Source organism: Aspergillus luchuensis, chromosome 2 (genome assembly GCF_016861625.1).
Source record: "Aspergillus luchuensis IFO 4308 DNA, chromosome 2, nearly complete sequence".
Lineage (NCBI taxonomy): Eukaryota > Fungi > Ascomycota > Eurotiomycetes > Eurotiales > Aspergillaceae > Aspergillus > Aspergillus luchuensis.
The window spans coordinates 1,426,873-1,445,923 of NC_054850.1; the positions used below are offsets into that span (position 1 = coordinate 1,426,873).

At 50.9% G+C, this 19,051-nt stretch overlaps 6 protein-coding genes across 6 annotated transcripts; 3 read left to right on the forward strand and 3 right to left on the reverse strand.

The window, feature by feature from the left end:
- Window positions 1-474: 474 nt before the first annotated feature.
- AKAW2_20452S (uncharacterized protein) lies at window positions 475-2,176 on the forward strand (the record flags this gene model as incomplete). Its single annotated transcript, XM_041685166.1, has 3 exons — window positions 475-655; window positions 1,081-1,715; window positions 1,787-2,176. 3 exons carry the CDS (start codon window positions 475-477, stop codon window positions 2,174-2,176), a joined length of 1,206 nt encoding a protein of 401 aa, XP_041539278.1.
- A 604-nt stretch (window positions 2,177-2,780) lies between these two features.
- Window positions 2,781-6,102, reverse strand: AKAW2_20453A (putative mitochondrial translation initiation factor IF-2; the record flags this gene model as incomplete). The annotated part of the gene is made up of 3 exons (XM_041685167.1): window positions 2,781-3,024; window positions 3,078-5,569; window positions 5,647-6,102. The coding sequence occupies 3 exons, from the start codon at window positions 6,100-6,102 to the stop codon at window positions 2,781-2,783; spliced, it is 3,192 nt and encodes a 1,063-aa protein (XP_041539279.1).
- A 639-nt stretch (window positions 6,103-6,741) lies between these two features.
- thtA lies at window positions 6,742-10,815 on the reverse strand (the record flags this gene model as incomplete). The annotated part of the gene is made up of 5 exons (XM_041685169.1): window positions 6,742-8,184; window positions 8,235-8,401; window positions 8,461-10,015; window positions 10,075-10,189; window positions 10,244-10,815. 5 exons carry the CDS (start codon window positions 10,813-10,815, stop codon window positions 6,742-6,744), a joined length of 3,852 nt encoding a protein of 1,283 aa, XP_041539280.1.
- A 1,348-nt stretch (window positions 10,816-12,163) lies between these two features.
- AKAW2_20455S (TBC domain-containing protein) lies at window positions 12,164-13,533 on the forward strand (the record flags this gene model as incomplete). Its single annotated transcript, XM_041685170.1, has 3 exons — window positions 12,164-12,413; window positions 12,463-12,594; window positions 12,647-13,533. The coding sequence occupies 3 exons, from the start codon at window positions 12,164-12,166 to the stop codon at window positions 13,531-13,533; spliced, it is 1,269 nt and encodes a 422-aa protein (XP_041539281.1).
- Window positions 13,534-13,879: 346 nt separating this feature from the next.
- On the forward strand, window positions 13,880-14,978 carry AKAW2_20456S (Yip1 family protein; the record flags this gene model as incomplete). Its single annotated transcript, XM_041685171.1, has 4 exons — window positions 13,880-13,924; window positions 13,983-14,034; window positions 14,105-14,810; window positions 14,888-14,978. The coding sequence occupies 4 exons, from the start codon at window positions 13,880-13,882 to the stop codon at window positions 14,976-14,978; spliced, it is 894 nt and encodes a 297-aa protein (XP_041539282.1).
- Window positions 14,979-16,842: 1,864 nt separating this feature from the next.
- RRN7 (TFIIB-type zinc finger domain-containing protein) lies at window positions 16,843-18,936 on the reverse strand (the record flags this gene model as incomplete). Its single annotated transcript, XM_041685172.1, has 8 exons — window positions 16,843-17,294; window positions 17,345-17,731; window positions 17,783-17,921; window positions 17,978-18,083; window positions 18,140-18,384; window positions 18,447-18,556; window positions 18,657-18,747; window positions 18,832-18,936. 8 exons carry the CDS (start codon window positions 18,934-18,936, stop codon window positions 16,843-16,845), a joined length of 1,635 nt encoding a protein of 544 aa, XP_041539283.1.
- Between the last annotated feature and the right edge of the window lie 115 nt (window positions 18,937-19,051).

Here is a 19,051-nt window from a genome sequence, read left to right on the forward strand (position 1 = left end):
AGGGCGGATACCAGAAGGACTCATAGTGTGGATTCACTAGAACGAGGTCAGTGGTTCCCGTCATACAGAGATCTGATCGTATCACATACCCAAGGGCTCGACTGTGTGGATACAGCACAATGGTGCTCGTTGATACTCCGTTTATTCCGTTGCGAATATATTTTATGGAGAAAAGATGTTGCTCGTTTCAGCAGAGATTGGTTGATAGATCTCAAGAATTCATTGGTCCTGGAAGTATCCACATACAGAACAGCACTGGTAGCTGATGGTGCTATGAATGCGGAACTTGCTATAAGTTCTAATACCAGTCACGTCGCCGCATATTATGACCTAAAATTCCGGCAAGCGAATATTATAGCCTCCTACTGCCTGGCAGCGACTGGCACTAACCAGGATACCAGGAATGCCTCAGAGCTAGTAGCATGGTCGAGAACAAAAAGCAGAACCGTTTGATTCAGTCTACTTAGCGTCAAAATGAACCAGACCACCAACTGCAGAACGCTGGAGATTAGTTTAATGGGGCCCAAGGATAAGAAGGCGCCGGAACACACCGAAGCTGACGAGGCAGCAGACAGTCAGCCCGAGGATGAGATTGCATGGTTAACTAAGGATGTCAATATGGAATCCACAATGATGACTCTTACAGATCTCTCAAGTGCTTTGGGATTCCGGCCACTATGTCTCCCACCAGAATACCCTCATGGAAGTCACACCTGCTAATATTAATCAACAGCAAAAGTGGGTAGATAATGAGCAGTTCCAAGTGGACTGTACTGACGAACATCCCGCGAAGATAGTCTTAAGGACAACAAGAATTCTCGTACCCTAATCCGGTGCAAAATGTCATTCTGATGTTTAGCTTCTTGGTTAATAGCACGGCGTTGAAGTGTTGGCGAACGGTTTGCATCAACCGTGCGGCCGAGATAAAAATGGCCCGGGCCTTAGTGATGGGTGCGATGATTGCTGGTGTTGTCAGTGTGGGAAAGACATGTATTGCACATAAATAACTTTTCAGAATATTGCAACAGGCTTTCGAATAGACTGTTCAGATCTTCAAATATATCTAAACATGTAGTATAGATCCATCTCTAAATAACTATAAATGGAAGGCGGTCAACACCGCAACTGACATCACCCGAAGCCGGACTTCCATCCGTCGGATATCGGCTGTCACTAGCATTATCAGCTCTACAACTTTCTCGACTTGCCTATATCTAACCCAGACATATCAAGTCATCTTTCTCTGGGGTAAGTTACTTCTCTACACACAATCCCTCACTTGTATCGTACAGCCGATACCCCCATTCCCAAACCACACACTAACTTCCGCAGAACACCCCCAACTACCTTCCCCATCCGCAACCGCATCAGCCACACCAACAACCTCATCTCCAACCCAGAGCTTAAAGCCAACAACAACAACAATGGCCTCTCTCCTCCCCCTCCGCCGGGCACCCACGTCCCTCCTCACCTCCACCTCCAAGCCATCCACCCACCTCGCCCGCTCCCTCCTCACCAGCACCGTTATCCCCTCCACCCGGACCTTCACAACCAAATCCTCCACTCTCCTCCCCAACACCATCACCAAAAGGACCACTACCATCAACCCCATCACTCGCCCTCACCACCACCCCCTGATCTCCTCCTCATCCATCCGCCAAAAAAGCACCAAAGACAACGACGCCCCCACCTTCCGCCAATGGGGCTTTGAAGACGTACGTCCCTCCCTACCTACCACCACAACCCCCCACCCACGCACCCAAAACTAACAAACAAAACGAAATAGATAACCGCCTCCCTCCCCAGCAACACCCCCAACAGCCCGACCCAAAAACCCATCATTCTCATCGACGTGCGCGAACCCGCCGAGCTCTCCTCCACGGGCATCATCCCCTCGGCCGTGAGCGTGCCGCTAGCATCCCAGCCCGACGCGCTGTTCCTGACTCCGGAGGAATTCGAGACGAGGTTTGGGTTCCCCAAGCCTGGTGTGAAGGGGGAGGAAGAGGACACGGATATCGTGTTCTATTGTAAGGCTGGGGTGAGGGCGCGCGCGGCGGCGCAATTGGCGGAGCAGGCGGGGTATGAGGCGGGTCGGCTGGGGGTTTATGATGGGAGTTGGTTGGATTGGGCGAAGAGGGGAGGTAGGGTGGAGAGGTGGGAGGGGAATGATAATTAGGTCTTAGTTTTATATCACGTAAGTGGTGGTTGTGTGGGTAGATGATGGTTTGGTTGTATATACTACTGAGGGTGTGTATCATGTGAACTACTATAGTTGTGGCGTATGTACTACTTAGTATCAGTACTACTTATGTTCTGGGAAAATGTCGAACAAACAATCAATTCAACTAGAGATCCATGATTATCATTAACAGAAAAACAAAAACCTAGGTATCGACCACGCTTTACTTTTCCAACCACCTCTTCTCTTCTCCCCTCTCTCTTCACACCCACTCTTTCATGTCATGTACAGGCATCTTGCTTTTGATTGAAAGTCGTAGTCATTTCTCATGCAATGCTCTTTTACTTTTCTTCGTCAAATCCAAAGAATGCACCTATCGTTTCCTTTCATTCTCCTCGCATAAAGCAGCACATGTCTCATCATCACGGCAATGGAACTTGAAACCGCTGTACAATACCACGTTAATGGCATGCTGGAGCCCGTTACCAAACGCCATAACTCCGCCACGCTGTACTCAAGTGAGTGCCCAGGGTCTGTGATCGATGGGCCATGCGTAGGGCTAGGTTCGGCATCCGGGCTACAGAAGGAACGGGTAAGGCAATCATGGGATGTCAAAGACAGGCTTGAGCTTCTTGACGAGACCCCACTCCTCCATGGAGACGTCGGAGCGGTAGAACTCCTTGAGGGTGTCGATACTGGCACGAGAGATGTGCGAGTACAGGGTGTCCTTGTCTTCGAGCTGACGACCGTACATGGGCTGGTTGCTTCCCTCGATCTTGACGGCCACGGAGGGTTGACCCCTCTTGCAGACCTGGATGGGCTTGTGATCACGCTCAATCGAGACGCTGTATGCGTAATTAGTAATTGTAAGGTAGGGAAAACAGGGACCCAAACTTACACTCTACCAAGGTCGATAATTTCCTTAGCGCCAGTCTCAGGGTTAGCCTTGACAGCCGCAATAGGAGTGTGCAGACGCAGACTTCCTTCCGCGACATCAACACCAATGACGATGGGGTCCTTCTTGTTGAAAACAGCCACGGTCTTGAGCACGCAGGGGAAGACAGCAAGCATCTTGCTCTCCTCCTTGCGGCGCTCCGTCAGCTCAGCCATGTGCTTGGTGAAGTCATCGAACAGGTGGTAGATGATGTCGGCAGTGAAAATCTTGACGCCAACTTCATCAGCATAGGCAGCTGCTTCCTTGTCCACCTTGACATCGAAACACAGCATAACGGCGTACTCCTTAGCCTTCTCCAACATGGTACCCGCCATCATGACATCACGCTTGTACACAGGACCGATAGAAATGTTGGCGACGGGAATCTTGGAGACACGGAGGAACTCGAGCAGAGCTTCCAGAGATCCAAGAGTGGAGGCCTGCACGCTGACACCACGCTGGTCCCTGGAGACCTTGCTGAGCAGGTTCTCCAGATCGGACATGACCTCCTCCTCAATGTCCTCCTCGTCGTCATCCGGTCCGACAACCATCAAACGAGAACCGGCAATGGCCTGTTCAAGGTCGTTGGCGGCAATCTTAACACCAAGGGCAGCCTTGACCTCCTTGTTGTGCACGTACTGCGACTTGAGACGCAGTTCCTTGAGAGGAGCCGGCGTCAGCAACGCTCGAATATTCGTTGATATAGGACCGTTTAGACCACACAGGACGATTCGATCACCCTCGCGGAGGATACCGTTCGACAGGACAACGTCAATGGTAGTACCGAGACCCTCAATGACCTTGACTTCAAGAACAGTACACTCAACCTCGGACAGGTACATCAGAGAGTTCGTCATACGCTCCTGGGTCAGAGTGGTCAACAGCTTGAGCATGTCAGGGATACCTTCACCGGTGTGGGCGGAGGTGGGCACGAGAGAGACGTTGCGGGCCATGGACTTGTTCTCGTAGAACAGCTCCGAGTTGAAACCCTGCTCAGCAAACAAGAGCTTGGTGCGCTCCAGACGAGTGCGGAACTCATTCTGAACGCCCTTGTTCTGCAAGGCCAAACTCTCCTGGAAGCCGTTGTTGTCGATCTTCTTCCAGCCGTACAGACGATCGATCTTGTTCAGAGCGACGATGAAAGGAGTACGGCGATCGCGGAGCAACCTCATGGACTCAAGGGTCTGGGGCTCAAGACCGTGCATGATATCGACAACCAGGATGGCAATGTTACAGAGGGAGGAACCTCTCGAACGCAAGTTGGAGAAGGACTCGTGACCAGGAGTATCAATGATGAGCAGACCAGGGATCTTGAAATCAAACTGGCCATCCTTGTTCACCACGGCAGTCTTCTGACGCAGAGCATCGACAGGGAAGTAAGTAGCACCGATCTGCTGCGTAATACCACCAGCTTCACCTTCCTGGACGTTTGTCTGACGAATCTTATCCAGCAACTTGGTCTTACCGGTATCGACGTGACCCAGAATACAGCAAATAGGAGAACGGAGGTTGTCCTTGGAGCGCGCGGCCATAGCCTCCTCGTGCTGCTTCTTTCTCCGCTCGGCGGCTTCGGCCTTGCGCTGAGCAATAGCCTTCTGTGCCGCGGACTGCTCCTCGTCCTCAGAGTCCTCGTCAGAGGACTCATCGGAATCATCCTCACTCTCATCTTCCTCAGCCTGCTTGCCGGCAGGCTTCTCATCAGCCTTGCCATTGGCGGCGGGCTTCTCCTCTTCCTCGTCGCTAGGAGCATCCCAGCTGTCCTTCACTTCCTCGGCATCGGCAGCCTTCTCCCAGTCATCGAGTTCGTTCTCTTCTCCGCCAGCGGCGGCGGCGGCAGCAGCAGCCTCAGCCTCAGCCTTGGCCTTCTTCTCTTCCTCCTCCTTTCTTCTGCGCTCCTCTTCAGCTTCACGCTGGGCCTTGGCGCGGGCAGCAGCAGCTTCCAGGTCATCCTCCTGCTTCTTGGGTCCACGCTTCTTCCGGTTCTCGTAAACAGGGCGCTTCTTCTCGGCCTGGCCCTCTTCCAGACCAGCAACCTTACCAATACCAGCCGCAAGCATCTGCTGCATGCGCCGCTCATTGCGCTCCTTGGCTTCTCTCTGGGCCTTAGTGAGCAGCTTACCCTCCTTACGAAGCTGCTCCTTCTTCTCCTTCTCCTTCTCCTTCTTCCTTTGGCGGGCCTCTTCCCGCTTCTTCTCCTCTTCCTCTTCAATACGGCGTCTCTCCTCCTCAGCGGCTTGCGCCTCGGCTAACAGGCGCTCCTCCTCTTCACGCTGCTTGCGAAGAGCTTCCTGTTGCTTCTGGATAGCCAGCAGGTGTGCAGGGATCTTCTTCTTCTTGCCACCGGTCTCCGGAACGGGGGCAGCAGCGGGGGCGGGGGCAGCCTCCTCCTTCTTCTCAGGCTCGGCCTTAGCGGGCTGAGCCTTCTCAGCGGGGGCGGTGGTCTTCTTCTTGGCAGCCTAGAAAACGAGATAGACCTATTAGTTCGACACGATCACGCAATGATGAAAGAGCCGCAAAAGCGCAAGAAACATACCTGCTCCCTCTTACGCTGCTTCTCACGCTCCTTCTTCTCGCGCTCCTTCTCCTTCTTAGACTTCACACGGAAGCCACCCTCCTCCTCCTCAGCGGGCTTGGGCTCAGGCGCAGCAGCAGCCTTCTTAGGCTTAGCCTTTCCGGCGAACACATCGTCGTCATCGAAGGTACCCTCCTCAGGCTGCTTGCTAGCGAAGTCGGCATCACCGTTGGCCTCCTGAGTGGCATCCTCACCCTCAACGAAGTCGTTGACCGGCTTTCCCTTCTTCGCCTTCTTGTTCTTGTTCTTCCTCAAAGCGGCGAGCAAACCACCACCGCCCATGCCAGCATCCTCGTCGGCAGCACCTTCTTCAGCAGCGGGAGCTTCGGCCTCGCCACCGGGAGCAGGGACGGTCTCTCCGAGCTCAGCTTCCCAGTCCTCCTCTTGCCTCTTGTTTCCCTTCTTCTTGGGCGCCATATTGATAGGTGGAGGATTCGGTCGACCTCGCTTTTATTCCTTTAAATGGATATGTAGATGGAATTACCCTATATAGAAAGAGTTGAACCGTTAGTCAAGTGAATATAAGACGGTATTATGTGACCGAGCGACGTCGGCAGGCAATGAGGATGAATGGAGGTTGATGGTGGTGGTGCGCACTAACAATGAGGTATCAGCTTTCTCCGGCCCGCGCGATCTGCGGAAGGCAAAGAGTGGCGAAAGATAAGCCCGAAAAGAAAAAAATCCTTCCAAAGGGATCGTGAAGAATGGAAAGAAAAAGAAAGAGCGAAAAACAAGCAACCGTTTTCCCCCCTGGTGGTCGATAAAGATCCAAAGGTTGGAGACTCGATGAGGCGGGAAGGACGAGTTGCCTTTGGGGTAATAAGAATTTTGGGCCGGGCGTTTGGTGGGGACAATCGCCGGATTATTATGCGAGAGGCCGCCGGTGGCCCGCACTCTTATTGTTCATGACTGGCACACAATAATCACCTTCGTACTATTAAGCTGCTGGCTGCATTCAATTTGCGTCAAAAATTAAAGCATCTATGTACACAGTACAATTCTATATATAGCATGCTGCCAAATTTCGTCCTTCACCACCGAAATTGTAGGTAATCCCTAGACATCCACCGGGAGAATCCGCTGCAGCCATCTCATAACGCTCGCAACAGCATCGCTTGTTTCTCCCAGTACGTGTCTTGTCAATTCCGCAAATTGCTCGGGGACTCCCTGCTCTGAGCGGATTCCTGCAGCTGCCGGACCACCGAGCGTCTCCTTACTTAGCATCTGCATTAGATAGCCAGACCCACGTATGAGCAAGCGGCTGAGAATGTCACCGTCAATATGCATTTGAGATGGCTGAGGGTCCATCAGCCCGACTGGATTGCGCTGTCTTCTCCTCTTGGGAATGAATGGGCAAATCATAGGATCACGGATGCATAAGTCCTGCAGCAAGCGTAGAAGGCGCCACTCCTTCTCACCAATAGTCAAGAAACGATAAACTGTGCCATTCATCGCCGTACCATAGAATACCTGAGAGGTAGTGGAAAGGGGTGACTTATCAGAGCCAGAACTGAGCCTCATCACCGACGAGGGGAGGTGTGCTTCACACAGAGCTGTGGGTAGCATCTTGTTGGTCTCCGTCACACCATTCTCCGTCAGAAGGCTCACCCGCCCACCTCTGCTGGAGCATAGAATAAGGTTCAGCTTTCCACCAATATAAACATGAGCGAGACCATCATGCTTTTGACGATCATAAGCATGGAGCGTTAGTTTGTCTTCTGTGGCCTTGAGCACCATAAGTGACTCCCTCGACGTGGTCATGTAGAGGTACGGCTCCCTGGCGGTTATGAGGACCGCCGGAGACAGGACGGAGTACCTAGCCGCTCGGACCCATCGAGTCTGCGAGAATTTTGGCTCCAGTGGCACGATTTCATGACCCGTCGACACCATTAAGGTGAACGCACCGTATGGTGCAATTGCGAAAACCGGTCCCTCAAACTTGTGAATATATTTGACAGAGCATTCAATCCGCGACGGTTTCAATGGATCGCGGTATGCTTGTAAGAATATGACTCGGCCACGCTCTTGCTGATTTTTGCGAGAAGTGCCGATGACAATGAAGTGATATTCCTCGTCACCTTTCCTGGGCGTCCACTCCAGTATGCAGCTGATCTTTTCTCCTGCTGCACCTTGAGGTCGCCACGGCCGGGGATCGTCATCCAAAGGATTTTCGAGGGAATCGATAAGCGAGTGTTGCATGTCAGGGTCAACAAACTCGATGAAGGGCCGCGTGTAGCGTTTGACGGGGTCTGCGTCTGTGTCGTATTCTGTCTGGGAATAAACCACTATCAAGCTTTTGAGATATCTTGAATAAGCTAGTCTGCTAGCGCTACCGGGCAAGTCGATCCTCCTTGGAACAGTCTTCGTCCCTTGCTCCAAGGTACATATCATGAGCTGTCCGTCGGCGACGCAGAAAAGCGTGTTGGAAAGTCCATCCATGTCTTGACTCCCAGAACTCGAGATAGAAAAGCTGTGTATGCTTTTTGGGTGGTATGCAGGCTAAAGGGTGTTAGTATTGATGGTTGAATCGACGAGCTCATGATACTCACATTATTCTGGTCGGTGACCCATATTCTCTGAAGAGAGTAATCGGCTAGTCCGCTGTTGCAAGATGCTTGCCAGAACCCTTGTCCACAGGTCAATAATGCAAACTCCCCCTTTCCCTGCACTTTCACCGATGTATGGCCTAGCTGTTGCGGCGTTACCTGGGTTAATGCTGCATATCAATGTGATCAGCATAGGGAACACGAATGCGTGTGACAGATCAATCCTCACCAATGGGGGCGTCAGGGTTTTCCCTGTCAAGCAATAGCCCGAATGGAACCAGGATACCGCTTCGCAAACCGCATAGAATAGTGCACATTCTCGGTGAAAATTTATCGGCCTTTCTAATGACAGCAATACTATCAATGGCTCTCGATATGTCGTTCTCACTCCCGACGTTGACAGTGGCTTCCAGTAAGAAAGAGATGCTTTCGGAGATGCGATACACCAAGACCCTTCCGTTGCTCGTGCCTAGAAACAGAAATAGGGACGAGTCAAGATTCTCCATGGTCATACAAACCGGCTCATGTTGCATTAACGAGAGTGGAGCTAGATCAAGCAACTGATGCTGGCCATCTGACGTGAGTTTCTTCACGTGAAGGTGTACTTCATCTTGTGTCCTAACAACAGCAGCGATGAGTGAGGCCGGTCCATCAACCGCAGCCACCGCAATACTCTGGCCAGGATCGACCTCAAAGCGATAGCCCGGCATCTCTGGGGTTGTGCCAACGCAAATTGTCTTGTCTGTCACTTGTAAGATAGCTCCCAATACAGTGCATCCTGCTGCCAAGGTCTGTGTGCTAGAGTCAAGCCCGGACTCTGCCTCATCAATAGCACAAAGTTCTTCCCCAAAATCGGCAGGCAAGTACAATAAAAGTGAGGACATAGGGTCAGATGTTAGGACAAAAACACCTCCGGTCGTGCTGTCTGGCATGGTCCATATATCTCTGGTTCCAGACAACTCCTCCAGCGCAACAATGAGCCCGATTTGTGCTTCAACCCCGTGACGCAGCTCAACTACTGCACCTCGTGAGAACGAAGAAGCAGAGCAAACAAAAAGGCGATCGGTTGCAATATCCGAGGGCATCGTGTCCTCACTTTTCACAACAACGGAGTCGGTGACAGGGGTCCAGTTCATAAACTTCTGGACACACCGCGGATGGTCACGAGCTTTCTGGACAAAAAGCCCGCCATCACCTGTGGTGCCCGCTGCAAGGAGTAGGTCACCACCTTCGTAGCCAATATCCAGAATATCAAATGCTGCATCAACGTCACAGCACAGCTGGCCTAAATGTGCCTGATTCTCGAGCTCGCCGTCAGTGCCAATTCCCAAGTACGTTATTTCACCGTCTTCGCGACAGAGGTAAATGTCATCATGTTTCTGATTGTATAGCCAATTGCGCAACGGCCTCGCCCATCTGGTCCAGAGAGGGGACTTTTGAGATTCTTTCTCATAGACAGGGAGCGGGTATCTGCTGGGGAGTCTCTGAGGGTCAAGCTTATTTTGGTATACCGTTATCGATGTCGTCGTGACGAGCATGAATGAAGAAGTCTTAGTCAAGGGAATCAACATAGTAGGAAGCCTATCCTCCAGCGGCAATACTTTTTTGGTCACCCGTGGGGTAGCCTGGCGTAAAGACTCGTTCGCGTCCCATTCGTAACAAACAGCTTGTGTCAACTGATCTTGAGCAATCAACAGTAGTAAAGTGATCTTGTCTCCGTCTTCAGATTTGGGATACAGAAATTCCATGGCAATTATATCGCCGTCGACGCGGAAGAAGCGCTCCTACATAAGTGACACACAAGTTAGTCGCATTTCAGTATCTAGAAGTAACCAGAACATACCTCTGCTATAGGGTCAAGTCTGTTTTGGGTCATCTGTGCTTGAATTACCGGCGGCCGCTTCAAGACGAAGATCCCAAAATAGTCACTTGAAGCACTAACTGCTACCGCACGAGACCTGCAACAACTCTCAGCCTATGATCATCATGGAAAGGTTTCTTAAGAGGCATACCTTGGCTCCACGGCAATATTCCGGCCGAATCGTTCAAAAGCACTGACATCGTTCGGCAGCGGCCGACGATGGTAGACAAATTGGCCACTCGCGTTCGAAAAGTACAGGAATACTAGCTCTTTCGAAGCAAGGCTAAGAACCAATATTTGTGGAGGAAGATCCTGGCGCAAGTCTGAGCTCGCGCGCAGTGTCGAATTGCTCGCTGCGAGCTTCATCTCCTCTTCCCAAGGCAATTCGGTGCTGACATTAATGACTTTTGCTGCCATGATACACGAGTCAAAGTCATTTTTGGTAGTGACCTCCTCCAGATGAACCCCAGATACTGCTTCTTTGATTTGCAAATGTCGCTCACCCACGAAGACGACATCGTTTTGGTCTTTGCTTCTGAGATGCGCAGGGAGAATCCATTGAATGATAGGACTTGATACTAGAGTATGCGACAATAGTCCAACTTTTGTCTGGGATGCAGAATGTATGCTTTCTGTCTCGATTTCCATCGAATCCCCACCTCCACCTGCAACGGTCGCTGAATTGTTTGCGGCTAATCCTGCACCGCTTCCTGATGTAGCCATGATAGCTTCTCTGATTGACCGTGGAGAAAGAGGGCCCTAAAATCAAAGAAAGTGGTTCCCTTGCCAAACGAAAGGATAGCCAGAGGACACAAAATGAGTAGAAAGAGAGACGCGGAAAGAAAAAAGGAAAACGAAACGAAAGAGTAGAATAGCTGACCAACGGTGTCCGCAGCTGCTTTTCGACGGGTACCGAGTCCTACTTCCGTGGAGCTGAAAAATTAGAGAAGAATGGGAGGGAATGTCTCTCAAAGCTATAGCTCATGAATTCTCATGCTTGATGTAATATGAGAAAGCAATTTCATGTCAGGAAATTGCTGAGACACGAGAGGCGAAGTGAACACAGAGCGCAGTGCTACCATGCGAGAACAGATCAAAGAGAAATACCCTCTGTAGATTTAGCCACCGCTATGCAAAACAGAAACCTAGTTGGAGCATTAGCAAATTATAATTTGTGGAAGACTTGTCACAGGCAAATAATTTGGGACATACACTCCAGTGATTTCTTATGAAAACGCTTGCGGTGGTGCTAGCGATAAGTACTGAGATGGTTTCTCAAATTACCCAAACACCATATGGTTGTCCAGAAGCTTGTGTCTGACGACAAAACGCGTTCATGGGACATAGACAGCGGGGAAGTAGTATGTCGAATTAAACACGATGGCCAGCAGTGGAACCCAAGCGGTTCGCGGGAAGGTCAATTGAATATGTTTGGTTTTAGTATGATGCCATCGGCCCACTATAAATTTGCAGCATTGTCTGCAGCTATCTTTGTGAGCCAGCAGAATTAATTCTGAATAAGACAGTTTTAGTTGCCTGCGAATTAATCAACAGTGACCCGGGGACTCGTGAGGACCTCAGCCAGCCATGTAGGAAGTCTGGAGGGGCAGTGGATCGACCATCAAAGCCTCGCCTGCTCGTTCGGGCGGTCGGCGATACAGATCCAACCAAGCAAATCACAGATCACGGGACACAGACCCGATGTGTGGCCTGAGGCGGCCACGCGTCCGTTTTGGGTTTGGCCATGGCCGCAATCACCTCCGGCTTTGCATATCGCCTATGCTATCCCATAGATATTTGGTTGCCTACATTGCGGACCTGTCGGTGAATCTGGAGAAGCCAGGGTTGGACTGGATCCCACATCTGGATTTTGAGATCCCCAAACGCAAGCTCTGATCTGGCGAGAGGCCCGTTCATCCGTTGCATCCAAGTATAGACCACTCATTGTTAACGCTATACATCGGGGTACAAATAAAAATTATATCGTCGAATTGTTTCATTTGGAGACCAGAATTGGGAATACGCAGGTTTACACAAACAATTTCTTTGGAGTATACTGCGCGCCTCAACGATGGACCAGCCATCTGAGAATAACGAACCAGAGCACATCACGGAGACAAATCTGGAAACAGAGCAGAAGACTGCCGCCGAGGCCGAGGCCCTAGAGTCAGAGAAACCCAAGAACGCGGAGCTCGAAAATCTCAGAGCCGAAAAAGAAACGGCAATCCGCCAAGCATGCGACTTGCGTGATATTGATGCATTAGTCTCATACGCTACCTCAGAAGGTGGCTTCCTCAATGATGATGTCCGGCGAACAGCCTGTGAGCGCTACCTAATACCAGTTATATACATTATCTGACGTCCGATAAGGGCCTATTCTTCTACAGTGTGATCGACGAGGACCCAGTTTCGATTTCACGGGATGGGAACATCTACCTGCACATATTGACGAAGAACAAGTTCAGCTTGATGTGAACAGGTCATTTGTCTACTACCCTGAATGTAAGTCATCCATTCAGTTGTTTTGGCGATTGGGGATGTCTAACTTGACTAGGCTCTGACCAGGAGCTCTCTATCAAGAAGGATGAGCTCTCCAAATTGATCAAGCAAGTCCTACGGTGCTTTCCCATGCTCTGCTACTTTCAGGGCTACCATGATATCGTTCAGGTCCTACTATTAGTGCTCGGTGGACAAAATAGCGCTGCTGCTGTGGCACAAATATCTCTTCTTCGGATAAGAGATTACATGTTGCCGTCCCTTTCGCCAGCGCTGAAACATCTAGAGCTGATTCCTGCGATCATTGAAAAGGCTGACCCTGCATTACGGCGTCACCTCGCCGAAATCAAACCATTCTTTGCACTCGCCGCAACTTTGACGATGTACTCTCACGACATCCAAGAATATAGCGACATTGCACGCCTTTTCGATTTCCTGCTGGCCCAGGAACCAGTAGTCTCCATATACCTCTTTGCGGCAATTATCCTCTCCCGCAAGAAAGAATTGCTTGAATTCTCAGTCGATGAAACCGATATGCTGCATTTTACCCTGTCCAAGCTCCCAAACCCCTTGGATCTTGAGGGTTTGATATCCCTCGCGATGCAGCTTTTCGAAGCTCACCCGCCGGAAAGTCTACCATTTGGAGCCTGGAAGCGCATTCCAGAGTGCAGTGTGCTGAAATCTTCAAGGGATCTCGTCAGGATCCAAGGGCCCGATGAAACAGTCGACCTCTTCGCGAAACAAGTACGGCATCTACGTTGGGAGGAGCGGAAGGAGAAGACCATTGCTTTCCTGTGGAATCACAGACGGACAATCGGCTCTGTGGCTGTGACAATGTTCATTGGTGCTATGTCGTTCTGGATCAAGAAGAGGGGGTTTGACAATACGATATGGGCGTATGTCAGTAGGTTCCATGGGGCTCTGCAGGCCCGGGGCTATCTTTAATTCTTATGTGACCCTTGGGAAAGACAAGAAGGCACCGGTTCAGAAATTAAAGGCTTGGGCTTTTGTGTATAAAATATTGAAGACAGGTTAAAAACATGCTAATAAGGAGAAAGTTAAATTTACGAGACAAAGAACAGCCTTAGCACACAGAATAGACAGTAGAGGCGGACGCACAAAATGCGAAACACAGCCCGCGTCAGCCCGTGTTGAATAGATGGGCAGTCTCCACATAGTGGCTAGTGCGTGGCTTTCCCGGCAGCCGCTGAGGTGTACTCTTGCATTCCCGCATCTCCCAGGAACCGAGAGCTCAACAACCACCCTTTAAACCGAACGTGAGCTGCCCAAGATGGCGAACCAGGGCTATGATGTGGTAGTGGACGTTGACGCCGAGGTAAGACTTCAATAACAGTACGCATCCCCGATCGCAGTATACTGACCTCAATTTCCAGGGCGATCTCGGCCATACCGACCTCCAAGAAGACCTCGAATTCCACCGTTCCAGTAAGCTAGCTGGCCTTGAGCACAACCACCACCTCATCCCAACACACACCTACTTACCTCCCCTTCTCAGACTTCGAAAACGACCAACGCAACGCCAAAGCCCAACAAGACTCGGCCCCCTTCCTCGGCGGCGGTTCATCGCGCGGCCGTGACCGATCCCCCGGCGGTACCCCCTCCAAGCTCAACTGGTGGTCAATCCACTACTACTCGCAATTCTTCGACGTCGACACGAACGAAGTCCTCCGCCGCTGCGTCGCAGCCATCTACCCGCGCAGCAACTTCCTCGACGTCCTGGAAGGAAACCCGGACCTCTACGGACCCTTCTGGATCGCAACCACCGTCGTCGTCATCCTCTTCCTAACCGGTACCATCTCGCAATGGCTCTCCAACAATGACGACGAGCACTTCGAATACGATTTCACTTTGCTATCCGGCGCCGCAGGCTTGGTTTACGGATACACGGGCATCATCCCCATTGCGCTGTGGGGTGCGCTGAAGTGGTTCGGCAGCTCCAGCGCGGACTTAGTCGAGTCGTGGGCGCTCTATGGATACTCGAACCTGATTTGGATTGCGGTCGCACTGGTTAGCTGGAGTCCTTTGACGGCGTTGAATTGGGCTCTGGTGGGTGTTGGCTTCGGGTGGACGGTCTTCTTCCTCCTGCGCAATCTGTACCCGGTCCTTAGTGCTACGGATGCGAAGGCTAGCAAGATCTTGCTGATTCTGGTCATTGTCCTGCATGCTGGGTTTGCGTTGGCGATTAAGATCTTGTTCTTTGCGTAAGTGGTTCCCTGGCCCCTACTCTGGTGTGCTATTCTACTGTGAGGGATTGTGACTAATATTGGCTTATGTGCAGACATGGAAGTCCCGTTTCGAAGAAGAACAAGGACCACGATGACGACGATGACCACGACGACGACAAGCGACGGATGTTTGGTGGCTGGTAGAAAAGGTGCTAGATGTCGGTGTTGTATCGGTGTGGTTTCCTCCGGATGTTCTATTGATCTGTTGCTGTCTTTCCCCTGTGGACCATGACATTGCTCCGGCAGCATTATGTCATATATCATGTGTCGACTTGCTGGTTTATGTTCTCAAGTGTTGTTATTTCTGATATCGTTCCCGCTGTTTTGTCTGTTGAACGTTTACCTTTCCACCAAGCCGTGCTGCATGTGTGTATGTGTATCTACTAAGAATGCGACGAGAGCTTTTTTGGATTTTACAGGTTGTGCTTTGATTGCAACTTCTTCCCGAGGAGTCAACTATAGACATTTGACTTCGGCTATAAGTAATGATTCATCATTCCAACGCCATGTAGAAAATCTCCCACGTTGCAATCGTATCGTAACCCCAGCAGCACTTTTCCCCAGCAACGCAGAAAAACCGTAATAAGATAATCGTCTATTTGAGCTTCTTCTTGGGGCGGAGCTGGTTGGTGTGACCACACTTCTTCTTGCGGCAGTTGGTGGCACGGGGGGGAAGGCGGGCCTAATCGGGTTATCAATGTTAGTGGGGGGATTTTTCGCTAGCCGGGACTCAAGAGAGGGGCGGGATCGAGACGAGGGGTAAGGAAGTAGTATGGATGAATGGATGGACGTACGTAGCACTTGCGGCAGATGGACTTCTCGCAGTTGTACTTGGAGGCAAGAGCCTTAAGGGAGGGCTCGATGATACCACCACGCAGACGGAGGACCAGGTGAAGGGTGGACTCCTATAGTCGAGAAGATAACCCGTCAGTCAAACTATATCCCGGTGGATTGATGTCGCGTCGGATGCCGATAGTCGTGAAACGTCCATGAATGCGACCGTGCCGATGGAATAATTCCCCCTCCTCAAAACCTAGTTGCGTGTTGTGTCGCCCCCCACCGACCCGAATCGCATCATGTTCGTAACCGACTATCCGAGCAGACGAAATCGACGTATAAGATATTTCGCGGAACCGGTTCATTTCATACCTTCTGGATGTTGTAGTCGCTCAGGGTGCGGCCATCCTCAAGCTGCTTACCAGCGAAGATAAGACGCTGCTGATCCGGGGGGATACCCTCCTTGTCCTGGATCTTGGTCTTGACGTTGTCGATGGTGTCGCTCGACTCGACGTCGAGGGTAATGGTCTTACCCGTGAGGGTCTTGACGAAACTATTGATCGGGAAGAAGCCTGGGTCAGTTTCCTTGTTTCATTTCTCGATGATATATTCGTGCCATCTTTCGGATTTCGGGCTGGGATTCGACGGGTGGTTGCCAGGGAATCTTGGAATGACCTACATCTGCACTGCAGAGACGCGGAAAAAACGACATGTTAGCTTGCGACTTCAGAGAACACGCATTTCGCATTCACGAACGAAAAGGGTATACGTACTGGCTGCGGTTTTCGTTGTTGCTGGCTGACGATCGGCTGACAAGGTCGGTCGGATGAGGCGATGTCAATTTCACGATTTCTCGCTTAGCAAAGGTGGAACGGACCGCACGTGATCAGGGTTTAGGGCAGTCCGGCCGCGTTCGGGGCCTCTCCGCAGTCTCCATAATTAGTCCGTAGACTACTACTACTTTTACATCATCCATTTAGCATCATCCATACGTTGGAGGCTTCCCGTGGTCCGTGGTCCGCGGTCCGCGTTTGGTTGTGCTTTTATGATGCTCGACCCGACATCAGTGTTCAATGATGCGAATCAGCCTTCCTTCAATAAATTTTAATTTGCAGGGAAAATATAACCTCAAGGACTAACAATATAGGATGTTTCTATTTTTGATACTTATTTACTACTTCAAAGACGGGACCCAATTGGCTCAGTTCCCTAGTATATACGATCGCCAAGCTCAACTTAAGTCACCATCCTCCAGCTCAGACATGCTCTCTTCATCATTGTCTGGATCCGCACTGGAGTCCCGAGTGAAGTCCATGCCCATCGATCCAAAGTACTCAACCCGCCGCTGCTCTTCAAGCCACCGGTTGATTTTATTTTCTGCTTGTGATACAGCCCTAATCAATGTAGATAGGGAAACACCGGCTACCTTGGCAGCTGTCTCGTAGAATGACCTCGCAGTATCCGGAAGATCAGATTCGGTTCGATACCGAGTGTAGGAGCATCCCGGCCGTGGAGTGTCCAGGTTGTTATCTGCAATGACCTGTCTTGCTCTTAATTGGCTGGTGGACGCCTTGTTCAATTCATCAAGAGCTTCCTCATCTGTTATGTCTGGAGTAGGAGCTGTGGTCTGGCTTTCTCCAGCACTTGGACCAGTCGGAAAGAGATCTACGAGGGGATTTGATACTGGAACATTGTTCAGCACCGAGAAGGGGAAAATATGGCACACTTCATACCTTTACTTGGATCGAGCCAGCTATTCTCGTACCAGTTCATATACTCGTCGAGCTGGGATGGCGTCATACCGAAGACGTCTCTCTCAGTCACCAATATCTCCTTTCCCTTGCCAAGCTGACCCGCAGGCGTCTCTCGATTGTCATAATGCCTCTGTATTTGTGACCAAAGATTCCAGTCGATCACTTGCACTGTGGGCTCTTCAACAGTCGCGGGATATCGTTCAACATCGTCAAACGGGAACAGAAGCTTGGTAGTGATGACAACCAGAGCGACTAGTTGCAGCTCGGGCAGTTGGAGTGGCCTTCTCCTTCCAGATATGCTTGTAGGGTATTCAAAGTCGAACCCTAGAAGATGCTGCAACTTCTTTGCGGCCGGGTGAATGTCCACTGCAAGTAGGTTAACGAATAGGAATGATTGAAGACGGGGGCGTCGCATACGAGGAAGCGCAAGTCTCTTGACATATTTATATAACAAGACTGGCCAGTTCAAAGATGGAAATTGCATGCTGAATTTGTTATGATAAAGCAGCAGAAGGTCTGAGACAGCCCCATGAAGGTGCTCGGCTTGGAGTAGCCTCTATCATATAGTCAGACACGACCATCAATTCCTCCTGACATATCATAGGCACTCACCGTGGTCTCAAGTATCGAAATGAACTCTTGTGGCAATTTATCCCTCATCTCTCGAGGGATAACCTTTACAATCCTGATGAAAGGAACATCACCACGCATTACCATTCTAAACAATCACTTAGCCCTTGGAAGATCCACAGTGGTTCATACTTGACTACTCACCGATAGAAATCCCCAACACCCACTGGAAGCCTCATTAACAGGGCGCCTAGATAGCACAAAGCAATGCTATCAATAAGGCGAGGCCATGTAGCCTGCCTTCCTCTGAACCTGGTGTCGTCGGATCCATCAAGCCCCGAGGTGACCTGCGAGCTGAAGAACTCAGGCTCCTCATCCTGTTCTGAAGGATCATTAATCTTTTCGGCGTACGTCTCCAATCGGAGCGCCCAAAGATCGCGAACGACAGACTATGCGTGCATCAGTGAGCCGTTCATTAGTCGTTTCCCCAAGGGGGCTGTGTCATGCATACCTCCAACTCGGACGGAAAGCCGCGGTGATGGACCAGCGCGTGACATTGCTTCCAGAGGATCAATTGGTAGACTTGCAGAAATAGACTATAAGCCTGGCGTCCCCGGTATGCTGCCCGATATTAGCCGATGTGGAGAGCGCGTCACCCCCAAACCATGATGGTAGGATGATGGTGGTGGTTGTAGTTATGGTAGGTTGGAGGCTCTCTTACTCTTTTGAGACTTCTCCGCTGCAGCCTTCTTTACGCGACTTGTCCGGCCTTGCGTGTTAAAGTCTTCGGGATCTTCTTCGACTTGACGTCCCTACGCGACAAATGGAGAATGAGTGGGCTGATCGGTCGCGTGCGTAGAATGAGTGAGGGGCGGGAGAGAGGGGGAAGATCAGACCTCTTGTTGATGACCCCGCCTGCAGAACCAGAGGCCATTATCCAGATAATACCGTCGTTCACGGCACCCTTCCTGCCCGCAAACCCCTCGGGTGATGTACTCCATCCAGGGCAGCGCTCTTCATTCTTCCTTGTCCAAAGGTTGTGGAGGAACAGAAGGCCTGGGTCTTCCGGAGCGGGTCAGCGCAGCTACCAGAGATTTGTTACCAGTCAGATTTTTC